This window comes from Medicago sativa, chromosome 7 (assembly GCF_051527215.1).
Source record: "Medicago sativa cultivar Bolivia chromosome 7, Bolivia_mono, whole genome shotgun sequence".
Lineage (NCBI taxonomy): Eukaryota > Viridiplantae > Streptophyta > Magnoliopsida > Fabales > Fabaceae > Medicago > Medicago sativa.
The window spans coordinates 15,128,346-15,152,748 of NC_140755.1; the positions used below are offsets into that span (position 1 = coordinate 15,128,346).

Below are 24,403 nucleotides of genomic sequence, written 5' to 3' on the forward strand. Positions count from 1 at the left end.
TTCTTTGATGGGTTACCTAAGACTGGTGATGATGAGGATGTGGACATGGGACTGGACCACTGAGGGTTCAGCTTTGCTTGTTTTAGTGTTTTCGTTGTACTTTTCTTTTTAGTACTTTGTTTCATTTCGTACTGTTTTTATTTTCTTTTTATGTCGAAGTCCATTGAACTTATTTCCCTATTGTAATTGTTCCTGCACTTGTTTATTATTAATGAATTTGTTTTGTTTCATGTGACCTATTCCAGTTTAGTAACAGTTGTTTGATGAAACGGTATTCCAAAAGTTCAAAAGGAGGGGTGACTTGATTCAAAGGCGAAGTGTACGGCGTTGCTAGGTAGTCACATACTCCCAGAAATCTCAGCCATAAGGTTCATTGCCAAATTTTGTTTTTCAATTTACTTATATTTAGATTAGTTTCCATGCAACTACATTTCTAGAACTTGCATTGTTTCTCTATTATTGATTGGTCTTTGTTAATTACACACTGAGGCAAAAGTGCTTGGTCCTGTGAGCCTTTTTGAAGCCTACCCTGTTTTAATTTGTTGAATATATCCTTTCTTAACCAATTGTGAGCCGGTAGGATTAGAACTTTTTGTTCGGTGACAAACTACATTACAAGCCTAGAGACCTTTAGGACTTGTCCCTTAATGTATTTTCTGAGTTAAGGCATTGTAGAATGTTGCTAAAGATTAAGTTTGGGGTTGCTATTGGAATTTGCAACCAACTAAGTTTGGGGTGGGGGTACTAGAGAATAAGAGAACAAAAATGAAAAGAAAAAGAAATTGTCATGCAAAATACACACAAAAATGGTGTATGAAAAAAAAAATGAAAATGAATGATGAAAAAGGGACAAAACATTGAAAATCCGAGTAACTTCCAACTCGATTGTCCCTAAATGTTAAAAATATTCTCTAGTACCTTTGCATTGATTGTTATTCCACAAGGTGAATGAATGAAGGATTGAATTTTGTGCTTTAACTTCCGTAGGAATGCCTAACTCAAATTTTGTGTAGCCTACTTATCCAAATATATCCCACCTTTCACCTAAGCCCCGTTATAACCCTAAAGACCTCAAAAGTGTGTAATGATATTGACTTTGATTGATGTTTAGAAACTTTTCAAGCGTATGGTAATATGTAGACCTGCATGTCGACTGGTAGAACCCTATTTCATATTGTTGCGTGGAGTTGTGAATTGGTGGATGCGAACAAGTCAAACTAGCTCATCTTTAGCTAGAAGGAGAATGAATTTTTGGGTACTATCGTTTTGTCAGGTAACTGTTATTTTACTGTCGTTTGTCAATGTTTCAAGCAAATTCCTTGAGGACAAGGAATGGTTTAAGTTTGGGGTTGTGATGACATGCTGTCATTACGTAATTTTTAGGACTTATTGTGACATTTTGATAGAGTTCTCATGCAATTTATACTGTTCTGGAGTGCAAAAAAAGCTGAAATATTGAAGTCTTTCCAAGCAAATCGCGCCACGCCAAATTCAAGCTATGCTGCGATTTTTGGAAGTAAAATTTATCCTCCCTGTTGTATGGAAATCGCGGCACGCCAATTACCAAGGCGCGGCGCGATTTTGACGGGTCAGGCCCAAGACTTCTATAAATACTGCACTCAATCTGAAGAACAGGGGTTACAATTTTGGAGAGCTAAAGTGCGATTTTAACACCCAGAAGGCTGCAGCGGAGAGGATTTCATCATCTCTAACCCAGTTTATGTATGTTTTAATTCTTCCATTGATTATGCTATTTGTAAACTCAATTATGAGTAGCTAAATCTCTTAGAGATTAGATCCGAGATGAATCTTTGTAACCCTAATTGACACATGTTGCTGTGAAACTCTATTTTGTTTATGAATTCAATTCTAGTTTATTCAATTCAATTGTTCTTAATGCTTTTTATATCTTGATCACATATAACTTGATTTTGTGAGAACGAATAACCACTGACCATGGCTTTCGACTTAGACCTAATTGAATTGTTCTAATAAACAGGGTTAGTCTAGGAATAGATAATCGTTTGTTAGTGATAATAGGTTAACGTTCGGTAAAACCTTCAAGAATTATTAGATCACCTAAGGAATTAGGGGCTGTAGTTTAAGAAGAGGGTCCTAACTCAAGGGATTAATTAGGGCTATTTTGTTAATCATCGTAAATTAGAAAAGGATTCATAACAAATAGGTGCAGTAGACCAATTAGGGGAACTTAGAGGATTCGAAGGATCTGATCTCATCTCTCTCCATATTTTCTTAATCAAATCTAATTCTCTTATTTGATTTCATAAAATCAAACCAATTCTACTGCCTAGTGGCAAAACAAAATAACTTTTTATACATCCTAAAATACAACGCGATTGAATTATTGAAGTTAAAAACAGTCCTTGTGGGATCGATATTTTTACTACTTCGATAGTATTTGGTGCACTTGCCAAACGTCTATCACATTGCTCTAGCTCACCAACTAGACCCCAAAGCTTCAATCCACTCTTATGGTTGCTTCTTGCTTGTTAAGTTGCTAGCACATATGCTTGATTCACCCATTACACAAACTTGGAAGGATTGATGGGTTAGAGAGGAAGATTGGGGGCGGAAATGAAGAGAGAAGGAGGAGAGAACTCTTCAATGCAAAACCTAGAGAAAGAAAGTCCAAGCACAAATGAAATTCTTGAGACCAACCACCCTTATATACCTCTTGCGTGCAAGTACCAAAATGTCCTTCGTCTTAAACGTGTTTTTCCTGACACTGATAATTCGACCTGTGCTTAACTGATATTACATGATAAACTTTCTCCGTCGTACTTCCTTTCCATGAATATTGTCCTCTGACACGTTTGACTGGTAATATTCCAATAACCGTCGAGTGGGATATTACATCTAGGTCATAAAATTCAGTTAGTATGAAATTAATATATGATCAAATATTTATTAATTTAATATATAATTTAATATAAAATGCACAAGTTCTAATATAAATTTACTATGTTGAATTTTTTAACATTTACAAATTTGCACATGATAAAAAAACTTTTTTCTTAATTAGGTTTGTACCAAAATTTTGACTAGAAAATGCTCATATGCAAATACAACAACCTCTTTACTCTGTTCCTGATATTTTTTAGTAGTGGTCGGGGTTTGAACCCCGGACCTTGCATATTTTTTATGCATTGTCCAACCAATTGAGCTAAGCTCACGAGGACCTCTGTTCCTAATATTAATTGAACGAAGTTGTTTTAATGTAAAAAAAAAAAAATAAACCATTAGGAATTGAAATTAGCGGCGATGAGGAATATGAGTGGTGATAGATGCAGTTTCACTAAAAGGCAATAAACTCAAAAAGTATAATGACCAAAAGAATTATAAATCCTATTTAAAATCTCCAAATAGTACAATGACCAATAAAATAAATTCAACAAAGGGTCCATGCAAACAATCATAAAACAGATTTTTTTTTTCTTCTACCCCTATCACCAAAAAAATTGATATGTCTGCCCCTTGTTATACCCTAATTTTGGACCTAAAAATACTGACTCATTTCTTTTCTTGCATTTCAAGTCATTTGATTTGTCTCTGATCAATTACATTTTTCCCTGCATTTTATTTCAATATTATTTGCAAAATTCACATAAAAGGGTATTTTAGTCATTTCCTATGTTAAAATTTCTTTCAGTCTTTTAAATTTTGTTTGAGTCCTTTCAGATAGTTTGAATAAGTCTTCATTTCAATTCTATGTCAAAACCCAGTTCAAAAATTACATTTGGAGTAATTTTGAGTCAGTTTTGCCCCTAGGGGCATTTTAGTCTTTTCATGTGTCAAAACTATGCTTAAACTCTTAAAAATTGTCTCTGAGTCTTTTAACTTGCGTGTATAAGCTCTTGCTTTATTTCCTTGTTAAAAATCCATTTTAAAATTGCATCTGAGTCATTTTTAGTCGTTTTAGCCCCAGGGGCGTTTTGGTCATTTCATATAATATTTCCGATTCATTTTAATCTGCTTTGTTGTTTTTAATCGTCTCGCTTTACGTTATTTTTCAATTTAATTTTTCAATTCAATTTTAGTTTTAATTTTCATATTTGTTCTTGTACTTTTGTTATTTGCATTTTAATCCCTTTTAGGTGTGTTAAGTCCAAGTGCCACGTGTCCAACTGTCATTAGTCCACAAAAGTTTGTTAGAGTCCAAGTGCCACATGTCTCTATCCTATTGGTCCAAGGCCAATGAGCTAGCCTATAAATTGGTCAAAGAGTCAATTAATCATTTCATTCAATCATTTCCACAAAAGATACACAAAAATAACCAAAAATTTTCCCTCTTTCTCTCCTTTCTTCCCCAACCGTAACAACTTTTCTCCACCACTTCCTCCACCATAACAACCTTCAATTCACCAACATTCATCATCTTCAACCTTCAATTCACCACCACAATCCATTTCTAACCTCCATAACCACCTTCAACAATCATCACCACCAATCTTCAAACCAATTCACACGCAAATTCAGTTTCGTTTTTACCACGTTTACCAAAATTCAGATTCAAATCCATAGAAACAGAATCCGAATTCCTCAAGATTCAACACGTGATTTTCGAGTTTTTTCATATAATCCCTTTCCAATAAACCATTCCGAATCCAGTAGCACAATTCGGTTTCTTTCTCCGTAAAACCTCAACGATTCGAATTCAACGTCGGAATCATAAACTCGTATCAGAAAGCATCAGGACGAAATCAACGTAACAAGTGAAATTCCGTCAATCAAACAGAACTGCATCGTATACAGAGAAGGAATGAGCAGCAACGTGAAAGAGGAAATCGAGGTGAAAGAGAGAAGATAGCTGGGTTCACGAACGTGAGGAAGAAGCTTGAGACCGTGGCGGACACAAATCGAAAACACAAGGCCAATCCGAACTCGAGGTAACTCCGGTGAACAATACTTGATTTAAATCGCAGTTCGAGTATGATTTGTTGTCTGTTTGCAATATTTGTTTTCGAAATTTAAATCTTAGATCTGGAGGTTTTGTTTGTTCTTTTTGAGAATCTAAGTTGAAATTCGAACAGAGAAGGAGAAATAGTGTGGCTCGGTATAAATTTTTTTTCCAAAAACAATACTCCGACGCGGCGGCGCTACGGCCGACCACCGCGTCGGAGCAATTCCGGCCGCCATTACTTCTTCTTCTCCGGCGATCTGTGTTGAAGTGAGGAAGGGAGCAGGTTTGAAACGCAAGGCTTTGAGCATAACACACAACAATTTCCCTTATATATATCCTTCATTCTCTTAACCCGTTTTTTGGCTCCATAACCCACAAACCCGCTCCAGTAACCCAAGCCCAACTGTTTTTTTCTTTATTTCTTACTGATTGTTACGCGCACCCCCCCCCCCTTTCCCAGCATTTCTTGCTAAAAATTGCTAATTACACCCCTGTCTGTCCAAAACTCTTCTAAAAAAATCCTAAAAATTTTCTGTGTGTTCTTGATTATTTTCTTGACATTTTTTGGTTTTGTTATGTGTTAAATCTTGATTAAAAAATATGTAGTATTTTCTTGTTAAAAGTTTACCATTTTTTTGTTAAAAATTGTGAAATTTTACATGTGTTTGTGTCTAAAAATTCTCTAAAAAAAACTCCAAAAATTTTCATACATACTTCTTGATGGTTTTGTGGTATTTTTGTGATAATTGTTCCATGTTAAAATTGATAAAAATATATGTGGAGTTTTCTTGTGATTTTATGTTACCTTTTGTTAATTTCTTGTGAAATTTTTGCATGTTCTTGATCCTAAAACCTTACTATGGTATATTGACCCTTGGTATAGGAATTTACAATGTGTATGCCTCTGATTTGGTGCTATTCTTTACTGTTTTGGAGTTTGATTTGTTAATTTCTTGTTTTACAAGTCATGTAAATAATTGTTTGTGGAAATAAAGTGTGAAATATGCTTAAAATGTGTCATAATTCTTGGTTTAATATTGTCTTATAATTTTCATGTCATAGCTGAAATAAAACTCTTTGAAGATTGTCATGGCATGAAAATTATAGGCCTTATGTTTGTGGGAATTTTATGACAAAGTTTAGGCATATTTTACCACTTTTGTGTGCTAGGATTTTTACTTTTTTTTTTTTTTTTCAAGTTTCATTACTTTCCTATGCTATTTTACTTGCATCCATTTCAATCCTTATTATTCCTTGTGCCACTAACCATTTTGTTTCATGTTTCATGCATCTCCACAAGCATACTTCATTCTTCCATTATAGTTTCATTTCTTGCACTTTAATTCCCATATTAATACTTAGAATGTAACACTTAGGAATTTTTGTAATATTTTACTTCATGCAATTTTTAATTTCTTGCAAGACCATAGAATGTATCTAGGCCAATGATGTAATAAGGACAATGGACTCTAATAATGTACACCGACACAAGCACCGACACATGCACACACATCACTTTAGGTATATGGCTAGAATATGCATGTTTAGATGTATGTTTAGGATTGTATGTTTAGATGAATGTGTAGGCTTTACACTTAGGAAAAATCAATTTCCAAAAAAATATGAACAACATCACTCAAACCATTTTCTAAATAAACCTTGGGATCAAAATCCCATTGTAATTTTTCCTTTTATTTTCTTAATCAAATTTCAATGAACTCTAATCATACCCTGACTTTCTTTTGCAAATGACTAATTCCACCTCACATTTTTTACAATCTCATGCCCTTGAGGCCTCTCCTTCTCATTCTTCAAATTCCAATTTTCAAACTTAAAATCAACCAACAAAAACAAAAACATTTTTGGAAGAGAACTACGGTGGATTTGATCCCTTAAACGGGTACGTAGGCAAGGAACAAAATTCCTTCAATTCAAATAAAATAAAAGTTCAAACACATTCTTCTCCCTCCAATTCTTCACTTAGAATACTCTTAGGTGTAAATATCATCTTTTAAATAGCATTTAAAAATAAAGCGCGCGCGTAGAAAGTAAAGACGGTTCCTATAGGATACTATAGTCGTTATGGGTGCCTAACACCTTCCCATAGCGAAAACAACTCCCGGACCTCGATTCTCAAGGGTTTTGCTTACTTTTTTCCCTTCCCAAGAAAAAATAAGATATCACCGGTTAAAAAGGTTCAAACGTAATCAATGTTTGACACCCGAAAACTAAGATAAAACAGCTGGCGACTTCACTGGGGAGATTCGAGAGTTACGCCTAGTCTTTATTTCCACGCTTGCGCTATTTTTACTTGTTTCTTTTACTTGCTTTCCTATGTGAATAAATGTTTAATTTCTTGCAAACGTGTGGGGTGAGAATATCAAAAGTCCTGCACCCGGGCTGAGTGAACTTAGGATTTAGGAGGGATATAATCGACAATTCATTCCGGGGGTTGCCTCGTGTCTTGGATTATGCGATCAATCCCACATAGTTGAGGCATTTTGGGGGTGATGTTGTCGGCGCGTGTTGTCGCGTTTAGGCACTTTACTTCTAATTGTTCTATGACGCTATGAACCGTAGATAACCAAACCCATCCATGGCCATTTTCTAGGATGTAGTGCGGAGGCTAAACCGAGTGTTGTCTCGAGTTTTAGTCGTCACGCGATACTACACTCAAGTTAGACCTTCCACGGATAATCATGGAGCGAGCGTTGTCTCGTGACACCATGATATACGTCGGAGAGGTTGCAACTTGGGAACCTTTTTAGAACCCGGTTACTATATCCTAAAGCCCTAGATTCACCGGACGCCGTGTCCACCCGTGACTCCTTGACTTTGAACTTCAGCCCACCATGTTTTCTCCGAACTTGAACATAATCATGCATTCATGCATACATGCATACATGCATAAACTTTTGTCATGCATTGTTATCGAAGGGCTTAGACAAGTTGAATTTGTAAACATTGTAGGAATGAAGAAGACTAAGTCCTACAAGTTCAAGGAAGTGGATTTGACTAGTTTGAGAGATTTGGCACTCAAGATTGAGGATCCGACTGGTTTCCGACACCGTTACGGGGCTTTACTTCCTATTCTCCAGACTAATGTGGATGAGAAGCTTGTGCACACTCTAGTGCAATTCTATGATCGGGAGTATCGGTGCTTTACTTTTCCAGACTTTCAGTTGGTGCCTACTCTAGAGGCTTATTCTCACTTGATGGGTCTATCTATTGCCAAGGGGGTACCTTTCTCAAGACCTGAAAACCCTCCTACTCCATTGGTTATTGCTAACGATCTCTATCTCAAGACTACCGATGTCTCCAAGAATCTTGTCACTAAGGCTCGTATCCGAGGGTTCACTTCAGAGTATCTTCTTGGGAAAGCTCACCTCAATACCACTTGTCAGGACACTCTTGAGGCTATTCTTGCACTTCTCATCTATGGGCTTATTCTCTTTCCAAATCTTGATGACTTCGTGGACATGAATGCTATTATGATCTTCCACTCCAAGAATCCGGTTCCTACCTTGCTAGCTGACACATACCATGCTATCCACGATCGTTCCGGCAAGGGTCGTGGATACATCCTTTGTTGTGTGCCTCTCCTCTATAGGTGGTTTGTTTCGCACCTTCCGAAGTCTTTCCACGACAATCCGGAGAGTTGGTCTATTTCGCAGAGGATTATGGCTCTCACTCCTAATGAAGTGGTTTGGCTCACTCCAGCTTCCAGGGTCAAGGAAATCATCTTTGGTGGTGGGAAGTTTCTTAATGTACCTCTTCTTGGTACCCGGGGTGGAATCAACTATAACCCGGAGCTTGCTTTGCGACAATTTGGTTTCCCGATGAAAGATAAGCCCATCAATCTTGCTACAGCCCCTTACTTCTTTCACTACTCCAATGCTCCCACGGGAATAAGAGAGGATTTCATGGAAGCTTGGTCCAAGCTTCGGAAGAAAGAAGTGAAGCATATGGGTGTAAGGTCCGGTGTTGCTCATGAGGCCTATACACAGTGGGTGATAAACCAAGCTGAGGAGATTGGTATGCCTTACCCCTCTATGAGATATGTGTCTACATCTATTCCTACCATGCCTTTGCCTCTACTCCCACCTACCCAGGAGATGTATCAGGAGCATCTAGCTATGGAGAGTCGGGAGAAGCATCAGTGGAGGGCTAGATACTATGAAGCTGAGAACTTGATCATGACTTTGGATGGAAAGGACGAGCAGCAGACTCATGAGGTCTTGACACTGAAGAAAGAGTTAGCTAAGGCTAGGAGGGAGATTGAAGAAAAGGATAGGTTGCTTATGAGAGACTCCAAGAGGGCTAGGGGGGCCCGTGACTTCTATGCATGATACTGCAGCTATGAGTCTGAGTCTGAGGATGATGCTTCCACTTTCTATGCTTGAGGATTTCCATTTCCTGTTGTTATTTCCAGTTGTTTGTGTTGTTTTACATTTCAAAGTCTATCCCTTGAATCGTCCTGTAAAACTATATGTTGGTTGTTTGTTCCCTGTTTATGTTAATTGTTGTTTAGTAATGTTTACAAGTTTCTAGTTTGTCTAAAACCCTTCGATAACACATAAAGAGAGTCTTTTTGCATATGCATTGACACATTTCATGCATCATATGCATTCATTGGTCACAAAAAACTTCTCTCGTGCTCATTGCCTCCTGGTTTTGTCCGCCGCAGTCTGAAAAGTGGCTCGTGTTCGCAAAGTTTACCAACCAGATAGAATTCATCAAACAAGATTTCACAAGAGAAGGATTATGGCTAACTTTGAAGAAGAAAATGCTCAGCTCTGTGCCGAACTGGCTGCTATGAAAGAAGACTTGGCTAAGGCTCATGACGCTATGCCACCATGATGGCTGCACAGGAACAACCAGCCACATCTATTCCAGTCTCTGCTGAAGTGATTCCCTCTATCCCACTGTCTACTGTGGCTACTGATGCTCGGTTTGTTATGCCCAACGGCCGTCCTTATGGCCTCTCAGCTTACTACTCTCCTAATACTGCTGCTGGTGTCTCTGGTTTTGCTGGTCAAGGACAGATTCCCGTGTCCACTGCTATGCCTCAAGTGACTACCGTTGTTACCGACCCTATTGTCCACACTGTGCAACAGGTGATTGATGTCGATACTCCGCGTGGACAAGACCCTGTAATGGAAGCCATGAAGAGACAGTTAAGGGAGTTGGCTGGAGAACTCTGTGAGGTCAAGGCTAGCCGGGGAAACAATGGTGCTCCTGCTAAAGCTCGTGATCTATGCTTGGTATCCCGATTTGAGGTTCCTAAGAAATTCAAAGAGCCAGAATTTGACAAATACAATGGAACTTCTTGTCCACACAACCATGTTATCCAGTACGTCCGAAAGATGGCTAACTACGCAGATAATGACGCACTAATGATCCACTGCTTCCAGAGTAGCTTGACAGATGATGCAGCAGATTGGTACACTAGTTTGAGCAAAGACAACATCCATACTTTTGAGGAACTCGCTACTGCTTTTGAAAGTCATTACGAGTTCAACACTCGCTTGAAGCCGAATAGGGACTCTCTTAAGTCCTTGTCTCAGAAATCAGATGAAACCTTCCGTGAATATGCTCAGAGGTGGAGAGGGGCAGCTGCCCGTGTTTCTCCCCGACTTGATGAGGAAGAATTAACACAGACATTCTTGAAGACTCTGAAGAAGGAATATAAGGAAAGAATAATAGTCTCTGCTCCAAACAACTTCTCTGACATGGTTACCATGGGAACTCGTCTAGAGGAGGCTGTCCGAGAGGGTATCATTGTTCTTGAAAAGGGTGAATCTTCAACCAGTGCACCAAAGAAGTATGGTAATGGCCATCACAAGAGGAAAGAATCTGAAGTAGGGATGGTATCTGGTAACCCATCTGCAGCTGCTACACAATTACCTCTGCCCTACCAATACATGCAGTACTCTCAACATCCTTTCTTCCCGCCATTCTACCAGCAATATCCTCTGCCACCGGGTCAACCACCAGTGCCCGTTAATGCCATTGCTCAACAAGTACAACAACAGCCTCCTGCTCAACAGCAACAGCAGCAACAACAGGGTCCCCGACCCAGACCTTCTTTTCCACCAATACCAATGCGGTATGCTGAGCTGCTCCCAACCTTACTTGCTAAGGGACACTGCGTCACTAGACCAGGCAAGCCTCCGCCTAATCCTTTGCCTCCCAGGTTCCGACAGGATCTTACATGTGAATTCCATCAGGGAGCTCAAGGCCACGATGTTGAAGGTTGCTTTGCTCTGAAATATATTGTGAAAGACCTGATAGAAAAAGGACGGTTGACTTTTGAAAACAGTGTTCCTCATGTTCTTGACAATCCACTTCCAAACCATGCTGGTGTTAACATGATCGAGGCTTTCGAAAGAATCCCCGTTCCTCCAAAGGATCCCATGCTGGATGTCTGCAATGTTATTACTCCCTTGGTACCGTTACATGTCAAACTTTGCCAGGCTTCTTTGTTCAATCACGATCATGCTTCTTGTTCAGAATGTCTTCAGAATCCTATGGGTTGTTGTGTGGTGCAAGATGATATCCAGAGTCTGATGGATGACAAGTACTTGATTGCTAGTGATGTATGTGTGGTTGTGCCAGTGTTTCATGATTCTCCTGTTGCAACTGCATCCCAAACAAGGAATGTTGAGCCCTTAGTGATCAGGTTACCTGGCCCAGTACCTTATGCCTCTACAAAAGAAATCCCTTACAAGTACAATGCAACCATGATTGAGAATGGAGTAGAGGTGCCTCTGGTATCCCCAGCTACAGTTGATAATGTTGCAGGCAAAATTACAGCTCTGAGAAGTGGAAAAGTCCAACCACCCTTGTTTCAAAAGAAGGTGGTTACACCCATTGCCACAATAACTCCACCAGTTGCTCCTCCTATTGACAAAAACACCGGCCCATCAGGCCAATCTATTGAAGAGTCTAATCTGGACGAGATTCTGAGGCTTATCAAAAAGAGTGACTATAAGATTGTTGACCAGCTGCTGCAAACCCCGTCAAAGATATCCATCTTGTCTCTGCTCATGAGCTCAGGGGCTCACAGAAAGTGTTGATGAAAGTACTTGAGCAAGCTTATGTTGATCATAAAGTCTCTGTGGATCAGTTTGATGGAATAATGGGTAACATCACTGCTTGCAATAACTTGGGGTTTGGTGATGATGAACTCCCCGAAGCAGGGAAACACCACAACTTGGCTCTACATATCTCAGTGCACTGCAAGTCTGACATGATATCCAATGTAATGCCGGAATCTACACTAAGGCAGTTGAGTCATCATGGAATTTCTCTGAGGGGAAGTAGCTATCTGGTTAAGGCTTTCGACGGATCTCGCAAAGATGTTCTCGGGGAAGTGGACTTGTCAATTACCATTGGTCCCGAGACATTTCAGATCACTTTCCAGGTCATGGACATCAGTGCTTCTTACAGTTGTCTCCTTGGAAGGCCATGGATTCACGACGCTGGAGCAGTAACTTCTACTTTGCATCAGAAGCTCAAGTTCATGAGGAACGGTAAGATTATCACTGTGCATGGTGAAGAAGCATATCTGGTTAGCCAAGTGTCATCTTTCTCTTGTGTTGAAGCAGGGTCCGCGGAAGGGACGTCATTTCAAGGCTTGACTGTTGAGGGTGCATAACCCCGGAGGGCTGGTGCTAGCATGGCTTCATTGAAAGACGCCCAGAAGGCTGTTCAAGAAGGACAAGCTGCTGGCTGGGGCAAAGTGATTCAGATTCTGGAAAACAAGCGTAAAGAGGGCCTTGGATTCTCTCCAACATCTGCTGTTTCAACAGGAACTTTCTACAGTGCTGGGTTTATTAATGCTATTGCTGAAGATGCTGCTGAAAGTAGCTGCGTGCCCACATTTGTTGTACCAGGAGGCACTGTGAGAAATTGGGAGGCCATTGATGTTCCTTTAGTCATGCATGCTTCCATGTAATGTGTCTTGTTGCTCATGTTTTTCTTTGTTTTCAAAATAACAATCCTTTCGCTCTGCCCAAGGCGAAAGTGATATCATTGTAAGGGCGTGTTTGTTTCGGCATTGCCGTTATCAATAAAAGTTGTCGTCTTTCTCACGACTCTTTGTTTTTTACTTTTTAGTGCCTTTTTCTTGGAAATAATGGTAATGCCAGAAAAAACCAAAACATCTGTATTTTCTTATTAATTTCAAAAATCTGCATGAAAAACTTTTTTCTAAAAATCATCCCAATCATATTATGCAGATTGAACCATAATAAACCCGTTGAACACAGTGACCCTATGGTTCCTCCAAATTTTGAATTCCCTGTATATGAAGCTGAAGATGAGGAAGATAATGAAGAGATACCGTATGAGATCACTCGACTGCTCGAACAAGAAAGAAGAGCCATTCAGCCTCACCAGGAAGAGATTGAGCTTATCAACCTGGGTACTGAAGAGAACAAACGAGAGATCAAGATTGGTGCTGCACTTGAGCCAGAAGTGAAAAAGAAGATCACTCAGCTTCTCCATGATTATCCAGATGTCTTTGCATGGTCCTATGAAGATATGCAGGGTCTAGATCCCAAGATTGTGGAACATCGGATACCGACAAGACCTGAATGTCCTCCTGTCAAACATAAATTGAGAAGGTCTCGTCCAGACATGGCTCTTAAGATCAAGGCTGAGGTACAGAAGCAAATTGATGCGGGTTTCCTCATGACAGCTGAGTATCCTGAGTGGATTGCCAACATCGTACCAGTACCAAAGAAAGATGGGAAAGTTCGAATGTGTGTTGATTACAGAGATCTGAACAAAGCTAGTCCGAAAGACAATTTCCCATTGCCTCATATTGATGTGCTTGTTGAGTACTGCTCAATCCAAAGTGTTCACCTTCATGGATGGTTTCTCTGGTTATAACCAGATACGAATGTCTCCTGAAGATAGAGAAAAGACATCCTTCATCACTCCATGGGGAACATTCTGTTATAAAGTGATGTCGTTCGGCTTGATAAATGCTGGTGCTACCTATCAAAGAGGTATGACAACTCTATTTCATGATATGATTCACAAAGAGATTGAAGTATATGTTGATGATATGATTGTGAAATCAAGTGATGAAGAGCAGCATGTTGTGTATTTGAAAAAGATGTTTGAAAGATTGAGAAAGTACAAGCTGCGGTTGAATCCTAACAAGTGTACATTTGGCGTAAGATCTGGAAAGTTGCTAGGCTTCATTGTCAGCCAGAGAGGCATTGAAGTTGATCCTGACAAAGTCCGAGCCATCAGGGAAATGCCGGCCCCTCAAACTGAAAAGCAAGTCAGAGGTTTCCTCGGACGTCTGAATTATATTTCAAGATTCATATCCCACATGACTACTACCTGTGGTCCAATTTTCAAATTGCTCAGAAAGAATCAGCCTGTTGTATGGAATGATGAATGTCAGGAAGCTTTTGATAGCATTAAAGAATACCTGTTAGAGCCACCTATCCTTGTCCCACCAGTGGAAGGAAGGCCTTTGATTATGTATCTATCAGTGTTAGATGATTCAGTGGGTTGTGTTCTCGGTCAGCAAGATGAGACTGGTAAGAAAGAGCATGCTATCTACTATCTGAGCAAGAAGTTCACCGACTGTAATGTGAATATATGCCTTGACAGGAATACTTTGGTTTTGATGATGACAAAAGAAGTCCTAGAAGAACAAAGATGCAAAAAGTGGAAAAGAAGATTCAAGATTTCTAGTCTTGGATTTTATTTTTATTTATATTAGGACTTTATGTAAGTAGTAGAAAAAGCTCTCATGAAAATAAATCACACACTCACAATAATTTTCATCTTTAATGATTTTGCATGAAAATATTTTTGACTATAAAAACTATTTGATTTTGAAAATTGCATATTTTATAATGACTTTTAAAATCAATTTCATCATGTTTTTCTAAAGCCGTGATTTATACTTTTTACAATCAATTATGTCCTGCATCAATTTGAGCATCTTTATTAATGTTTCAAAATCATATGTCATATCTTGATAAGTCTCACGCTAGTGTTTTTAAATGGATCACGCTAGTGTTTTTAAATGGATCATGGAGAAATTGATTTTTTGATTCTACAATTTAATGTGGCAGAATTTCAACGGCTAATTCATTTAAATTGCATATAATGACATTAGTCATCTTAGTGCAACAACGGCTAGCTTATTCATTTTTGTCACAACGGCTAATTTTTGTTTAATGCTCTTCATTCTCATTTTGCATTATAAATTGCCATCCTATGCTGGCTTTTTAGAGAACTCATATTTGCACTAAACATTGTAAAAAATATTTTTCATCACTCTCATTATTTTTACACTTGCTAATTTATTATCTTGAGAGCTATTTTATACTACATAGTTGAGTTGTAGTACTTGTGCTTCAATTTGTTATATCTACACATTTGGTGTATTATTTTATTGTTGTAACTCTTATTTGTATTGGGTGCGATCCCAAGGTTTCAAGAGAGGTGATATCTCTTGGTTTTAGAGACTCTTCTACAAAGGATTGTTTTGTTTGGAGAGTGCTCGTTATTTGTAAAGGTTACCAGCTTATCCTAATTAAAAGCTAGAGCAGTGAAAATCTCAAGGGGCTTTTCCTTGGGGACTAGACTAGGCCTTGTTGTTTTAGGCCGAACTAGTATAAACTTCTTGTGTCTTTTCTCTCTTCCCTTATCTCTTTTATTTTTGTTGTTGTTTATTTTACCTTAACATCTTTATTTTCCGCATTTATTAAAAACTTCTATAAGTACTTTTTTTTTTCTACTTTGGTTAAAATATTTTTTAGTGCTTATTTTATAAAACTTCTTAAAGATCACAATTCACCCCCTCTTGTGTGTTTGAAGTCACTTGTTCAACAAGTGGCATCAGAGCTTGAACTCTTGTTAAGGACTAATCGTCTCAAGAGGCAAGATGACTTCAAACAACAATTCCATAAATTGTCCCCCATCTTTCAATGGTGAAGGGTATGGTTATTGGAAAGAGAGAATGAAAATTTTCATTGAGGGAGTTGATTGTGATATTTGGGATGCTATTGAAAATGGTCCATTTATTCCCACTCATTTAGTCAATAATGTTGTGATGAATAAACCAAGATCCATTTGGACCAAAGATGAAAAGAAAAAGGTTCAATACAATTTGAAAGCTAAGAACATTATCACCGCTTCATTAAGCATTGATGAATTCTATCGTGTATCAAATTGTATAACCGCCAAAGAAATGTGGGACACCCTTAAATTGATCCATGAAGGTACTACCGAGGTCAAAAGGGCTCGAATGAACACATTGACTCATGAGTATGAATTATTTAGGATGAAATCGGGAGAAAGCATCCAAGATATGCAAAAAAGATTTATCCATATAATTAATCATCTCAGAGCTCTTGGAAAAACTTTCAATAACGAGGATTTGATTAATAAAATTCTTAGATGCTTGAGTCGAAGTTGGCTACCGAAAGTGACCACTATTTGTGAATCTAAAGATTTATCTTTTATGTCTTTGGCAACTTTGTTTGGAAAATTGCAGGAACATGAGTTTGAATTGAATCGTCTCATTGATAGTGAAAAAGGTGAAAAGAAAAAGAAAGACTTTGCTCTCAAAGCTACAATCAATGAAAGAACTTCCTTCAATCCAAAATGCTACAAGTGTGGTGAAAAGGGTCACATAAAATTCAATTGTCCTATAAACCAAAAGCGGTATACAAAAGGAAAGAGGTCTTATATTGTTTGGGATGACAAAGACACAAAATCATCCGATGAATCGCAAAATGAAGTAGCATATTCATGTTTCATGGCAAACCATGAGGAAGATGAGGTAAATTCTATTGAATCTGAATATGACTTAACGTATGATGAGTTATTTACTATTTGTAAAGAATTAAATGATGAGTCAACTAAGCTTAGAAAAATTGTTTCTACCTCTAAGAAAACTATTTCCACTCTTGAATCAAAAATTGATATTTTAAACAAGGAAATGGAAATTCTTAAAGAGAAACAAGTTTTTGTAAGTGAAGTTTCTTCTTGTACCTCTTATGAAAATAAAAAGGAAAATATTTTAAAGTGTGATGATTGCAATATTTTGAAACTTGAAATTGAGGATTTGCAAAACACACTTGCAAAATTCACAATGGGAAGAGAAAACTTGAACATCATTTTGGGAAATCAAAAGGGAACCTATAATAAAGCCGGTTTGGGATATCATCCAAAAAATCATGAAAAACTTTTTAGAAAATTCTTTCGTCCAAACAAAACCTCAAGTTCCCCTTTTGTTAAATGTTTTTATTGTGGAAGAGAAGGTCATACATCCTCTATTTGTAATTTAAGAAAGAACAATGATATGAATGGTAAATGGAAGTGGATTCCAAAGGGCACTTTGCCTAATGCTAACTCTCAAGGACCCAAAATGTTTTGGGTACCAAAAGCGAAAACTTGATTTTGTTTTGTAGGTGTGCTTGAAGGCCAAGAACTAAAATTGGTACAATTATTGAGGCTATTCAAAGCACATGAAAGGGGGGAGAAAAAGAAGTTATTATCCTATTATTACTGCAATATTGGCTATGCATCATATGGTGAGCTTTATCAAAAATTCTTCTCCAAAATGAAATTGCAAATTCAAGAGGAGGAAAAATGGTTTACTCTTTTCACTTAATTCTTTTATTTTTTGCTTTAAATTTTCCTGAATATATGCCTTGACATGATTGTTTCTTTCCCACTTTTTGATAATGCCAAAAGGGGGAGAGTTATGTGATTTGCATGTTTCAGGGGGAGTGAATTTTAATTGTTTGCATATAGTGAGGGGGAGCTAAATCTGCGCTTATCTCTGTCAAATATTTTATTATTGATTATTATTTATCTAACCCTTTCATTGAGCAAATCACTCATAGAGATGTTTGTCATCATCAAAAAGGGGGAGAATGTGAATATATGCCTTGACAGGAATACTTTGGTTTTGATGATGACAAAAGAAGTCCTAGAAGAACAAAGATGCAAAAAGTGGAAAAGAAGATTCAAGATTTCTAGTCTTGGATTTTATTTTTATTTATATTAGGACTTTATGTAAGTAGTAGAAAAAGCTCTCATGAAAATAAATCACACACTCACAATAATTTTCATCTTTAATGATTTTGCATGAAAATATTTTTGACTATAAAAACTATTTGATTTTGAAAATTGCATATTTTATAATGACTTTTAAAATCAATTTCATCATGTTTTTCTAAAGCCGTGATTTATACTTTTTACAATCAATTATGTCCTGCATCAATTTGAGCATCTTTATTAATGTTTCAAAATCATATGTCATATCTTGATAAGTCTCACGCTAGTGTTTTTAAATGGATCACGCTAGTGTTTTTAAATGGATCATGGAGAAATTGATTTTTTGATTCTACAATTTAATGTGGCAGAATTTCAACGGCTAATTCATTTAAATTGCATATAATGACATTAGTCATCTTAGTGCAACAACGGCTAGCTTATTCATTTTTGTCACAACGGCTAATTTTTGTTTAATGCTCTTCATTCTCATTTTGCATTATAAATTGCCATCCTATGCTGGCTTTTTAGAGAACTCATATTTGCACTAAACATTGTAAAAAATATTTTTCATCACTCTCATTATTTTTACACTTGCTAATTTATTATCTTGAGAGCTATTTTATACTACATAGTTGAGTTGTAGTACTTGTGCTTCAATTTGTTATATCTACACATTTGGTGTATTATTTTATTGTTGTAACTCTTATTTGTATTGGGTGCGATCCCAAGGTTTCAAGAGAGGTGATATCTCTTGGTTTTAGAGACTCTTCTACAAAGGATTGTTTTGTTTGGAGAGTGCTCGTTATTTGTAAAGGTTACCAGCTTATCCTAATTAAAAGCTAGAGCAGTGAAAATCTCAAGGGGCTTTTCCTTGGGGACTAGACTAGGCCTTGTTGTTTTAGGCCGAACTAGTATAAACTTCTTGTGTCTTTTCTCTCTTCCCTTATCTCTTTTATTTTTGTTGTTGTTTATTTTACCTTAACATCTTTATTTTCCGCATTTATTAAAAACTTCTATAAGTACTTTTTTTTTTCTACTTTGGTTAAAATATTTTTTAGTGCTTATTTTATAAAACTTCTTAAAGATCACAATTCACCCCCTCTTGTGTGTTTGAAGTCACTTGTTCAACATGTGAGACTCGGTATACGATGCTTGAAAAGACTTGTTGTGCTTTAGCTTGGGCTGCCAAACGCCTGCGTCATTATATGGTGAATCATACAACTTGGTTGATATCCCGAATGGATCCAATCAAATACATCTTTGAAAAGCCTGCTGTAACTGGAAAGATTGCACGTTGGCAAATGTTGTTATCTGAATATGATATTGTATACAAAGCTCAGAAAGCAATCAAAGGAAGTATCCTTGCTGAGCATCTTGCTTGTCAGCCTCTTGATGATTACCAGCCAATTAAGTTTGATTTCCCTGATGAAGAGATTATGTATCTGAAGGCAAAAGACTTTGAGGAACCACTGATCAATGAAGGGCCGGATCCCAATAGCAAATGGGGATTGGTGTTTGATGGTGCTATTAATGCTTATGGTAAAGGAATTGGAGCCATCATTGTAACTCCGCAGGGGCACCATATTCCTTTCACTGCTCGAATAACTTTTGAATGCACAAACAACATAGCTGAATATGAAGCATGCATCTTGGGCATTGAAGAAGCCCTTGACCTGAGAATCAAACACCTTGACATCTATGGAGATTCTGCACTTGTTATTAATCAGATAAAGGGTGAATGGGAGACTCATCATGAGAAGCTGATCCCATACCGTGACTATGCAAGACGTCTATTGACATATTTTACCAAGGTTGAGCTGCACCATATCCCTCGGGATGAAAATCAGATGGCTGACGCTCTTGCAACTTTGTCTTCTATGTTTCGTGTCAATCACTGGAATGATGTGCCCGTAATCAAAGTGCAGCGTCTTGATAGACCCGCTCATGTGTTTACTATTGAAAATATGCCAGATCAAGCTGATGAAGATGTGAATGATAAGAAGCCTTGGTATTACAACATCAAACAATTCTTGCAGAATCGTGAATATCCACCTGGTGCTTCCAACAGGGATAAAAAGACCTTGAGACGATGGGCTAGCAGATTCCTTCTGGATGGATAAATCCTATACAAGAGGAATTATGACATGGTCTTGTTGAGATGTGTTGATAAACAAGAAGCTGAGAAATTGATGCATGATGTACATGACGGTACCTTCGGGACCCATGCTTCGGGTCACACCATGTCAAGAAAACTGTTAAGAGCCGGCTATTACTGGATAACTATGGAGCGTGACTGCCACAAACATGCTAAAAGATGCCACAAGTGTCAAATTTATGCTGACAAGATTCATGTGCCTCCACACGCTCTCAATATTATATCTTCCCCATGGCCTTTCTCTATGTGGGGCATTGATATGATCGGAAGAATTGAACCAAAAGCTTCCAATGGACATCATTTCATTCTAGTGGCAATTGATTATTTCACCAAATGGGTTGAGGCTGCTTCCTATGCAAATGTGACCAAGCAAGTGGTTGTCAAGTTTATCAAGAATAACATCATCTGTCGATACGGTGTTCCCAACAAGATCATCACTTACAATGGTTCCAATCTGAACAATAGTATGATGCAAGCTTTATGTGAAGAATTCAAAATTGAACATCACAACTCTTCTCCTTATAGACCTCAGATGAATGGTGCAGTTGAGGCTGCTAACAAGAACATCAAGAAGATTGTTCAGAAGATGGTCACTACTTACAAAGACTGGCATGAGATGCTCCCTTTTGCCTTGCATGGTTACCGTACTACAGTGCGCAGTTCAACCGGGGCAACTCCTTTCTCTTTAGTATATGGTATGGAAGAAGTTCTCCCTCTGGAAGTGGAGATTCCATCTCTTCGAGTGATCATGGAAGCAAAGTTAACTGAGGCTGAATGGTGTCAAAGTCGGTATGATCAATTGAATCTGATTGAAGAGAAACGTATGGATGCTATGGCTCATGGACAGTTGTATCAAGTGCGAATGAAGAATGCTTTTGACAAGAAAGTCCGACCTCGAGAATTCAAGGAAGGCGAACTTGTATTGAAAAGAAGAATAAGTCAACAACCTGACCCAAGGGGCAAGTGGACACCTAATTATGAAGGTCCTTATGTCGTCAAGAAGGCTTTCTCTGGTGGTGCTTTGATTCTTACACACATGGATGGTGTTGAACTCCCAAATCCTGTTAATGCCGATATAGTCAAGAAATACTTTGTCTAAAAAGAAAAGAACAGCGTGGTAGGTCGAAAACCCGAAAGGGCGGCCTAGGCAAAAATGCGCTTCCCGGTGGATCGAAAACCCGAAAGGGCGATCCAGGCAAAAGTTAGGGACAAAAAAATATATGAGAAAAAGCTCGCTGAGATTGTACGCAACTCAGGCAAGAATGAGCGCCTCGATGAGCCGAAAACCCGAAAGGGCGGTTCATGCAAAAATGAGGTTGATAAAAGACAAGTAACTATATCTGGCAAGTCACCATCACCCCTTTGGGCATCTGCAACTGTCAATGATCATCTTCATCAGAAGCTTCTGTACCTGTGAATTCAAAATTTCTATGAAATGTAGCGGTCATCGTGTTCAATGTATCACCAACCAATAAAATTACCATTTTCCAAGCTTTGTAAATCCGTGAAGACATGCCTTTGGCTAATTTTCACTCTTCTACATCAATTTGAGTCTGTGCTATTGTTTGAAACTCTATTTTCTTCTTTCTACTTTCAATACTATATACAAAATATTTCTTTTCTATTTGACAATGGCAATATTTGAAACAAACATCTGTGAAAATTGGAAAATCTTTTTCTGTCTATTTTGAAAGCAAACCTGAGCAACATGTTACATTTCAATGAAACATGCATGAATAAATGAATGTCAATGTCTATTTCAATACATGTTACAAGCAGGTTACTCCCCAGGATGATCTGTGGTCAATGGCAAGAATGAAAAAACAGAATGAAAAGAAAAATGAAAATGAAAATAAAAAGCTCGCTAAGTTGAAAACCCGAAAGGGCGGCTTAGGCAAAAATGAGCACCCCGCTGATTGACAACCTGTGAAGGCAAATCAGGCAAAAATGGGGCAATGAAAAGGACTGTATTCCCTGGTGAATCGAAAACCCGAAAGGGCGGTTCAGGCAAAAATGGGATTGAAAAATGAAAAATGAAAAGAATGAAATATTGAAAAGCATTGACCACAGATGCGAACATCCCATGTTTACCCAGCACTGACACGCCTAGCAACGACGACCTGTATCCAAGAACTTTCCAAGGCTATTTCCTTTACAAGTTTTATTGCCCTCAGCCATGGTTTCGATACGTCTCTCAACGACGGTCTCTCCAAAGAGGTTTTCCCCTGTGAATATGTTGCAGCACGAGCCACTACGTGCCCAATCTTCCAATGTTTTGTCTGCCTTTGTGAAGCTTCTCTGCCAAATTACAAACCCCAATCATGCATTTCAAGCATTCATACATGCATAATCATGCATTTTATGTGCTCATACATCCAATAATCATGTTATACCATACATACGTGTTGCATATCCAAATCTCAACTGTCAAGTTCAATCCAATCTCCAATTTCAATCCAATTCCAATCTCAATTCAATCCAAATTTCAACTGTCAAACTCAATTTCAACCACAATTTCAATTTCAACTGTCAAATTCGATGCAATCTCAACTCTCCAATCTCAATTTCAAATCATTTCAACTGTCAAATTCGATGCAATCTCAACTCTCAATTTCCAATTTCAATTCAATCTCAATTCGAAGCAACTCTCAATTTCCAATTTCAATCCAATTTCCAATTCGAAGCAATCTCAATTTCAATTTCAATCCAATTTCCAATTCGAAGCAATCTCAATTTCAATTCCATTCAATCTCAATTCGAAGCAATCTCAATTTCAATTTCAATGTCAATCTCCAATTTCAGTCCAATCTCAATGTCAATGTCAATTTCAATTTTCAATTCAATTCCAATCCAATCTCAATGTCAATTGCAACTCTCCAATCCAATGTCTATGTCTATGTCTCTGCTCAATCTCAATTCTCAATCTCTCTTTCAATCTCAACTTTCAATCCCTCTTTCAATGTCAACTTTCAATTCAATTCAAATCAATGTCAATTCACTCTCAATTTGCTTTTGGGCCAACAAAAATGGTCATGTCTATCTTCAAATCAAGTCAATGACAATTTACCCTCAATGGGTATCTTGTTAAAACAGACTTCCAATTTGTATCTTGTTATCGGTCAAGTGGCAAGTTCGATCAAAAAGAACAGCTTGTACCTGCTTATATACCTATACTTCCGGACAAACGACAAGTTCGATCCAAAGAACAGTTTGCACCTACCTACATGATGTGGTGATGATCCAGCGGCAAGTTCGATCCAAAGAACAGTTTGTATCTACCCTTTCGTCTATATCTCCAGCCAAACAGCCAGTTCGATCCAAAGAACAGTTTGTGTCTGTCTATTTGTTTGTATCTTCAATCAAGTGTCAAGTTCGATCCAAAGAACAGCTTGTATCTGCCTATATGTCTATGTTTCTGGTCAAGTGCCAAGTTCAATCCCAAGAACAACATGCACCTATCTCTTCTTTGTATTCCTTGGTCTAGTGGCTAGTTCGATCCAAAGAACAACTTGTACCTTATTTTGCATCCCCTGGTTTGTCTACCCTGTCAACGTCCACCTGAATCCCCAGTGACATGACAGGCTCTATAGACTCCAGTCGTTTGTCTTGCATTCATAATCAAAGTACTGCATGGCATTCATATTTTTGAAAATCTGAAAGCGTATTTTTATGTCCAAAAACAGTGCAAATGTCAAATATTTAAGTATCTCCGTCCTGTCAACTCAAAGATTTCGTCTCTTGACTCTCCGGACAAAGAAACTTAAATAGGGGCAGCTGTTATACCCTAATTTTGGACCTAAAAATACTGACACATTTCTTTTCTTGCATTTCAAGTCATTTGATTTGTCTCTGATCAATTACATTTTTCCCTGCATTTTATTTCAATATTATTTGCAAAATTCACATAAAAGGGTATTTTAGTCATTTCCTATGTTAAAATTTCTTTCAGTCTTTTAAATTTTGTTTGAGTCCTTTCAAATAGTTTGAATAAGTCTTCATTTCAATTCTATGTCAAAACCCAGTTCAAAAATTACATTTGGAGCCATTTTGAGTCAGTTTTGCCCCTAGGGGCATTTTAGTCTTTTCATGTGTCAAAACCATGCTTAAACTCTTAAAAATTGTCTCTGAGTCTTTTAACTTGCGTGTATAAGCTCTTGCTTTATTTCCTTGTTAAAAATCCATTTTAAAATTGCATCTGAGTCATTTTTAGTCGTTTTAGCCCCAGGGGCGTTTTGGTCATTTCATATAATATTTCTAATTCATTTTAATCTGCTTTGTTGTTT

General features: G+C 37.7%; 1 protein-coding gene across 1 annotated transcript; it reads left to right on the forward strand.

Moving 5' to 3' along the window:
• The first annotated feature begins 15,842 nt into the window (after positions 1-15,842).
• On the forward strand, positions 15,843-17,360 carry LOC146904520 (uncharacterized). The gene has a single exon (XM_085728304.1). The coding sequence runs from the start codon at positions 15,843-15,845 to the stop codon at positions 17,358-17,360; it is 1,518 nt and encodes a 505-aa protein (XP_085584430.1).
• Positions 17,361-24,403: the final 7,043 nt, after the last annotated feature.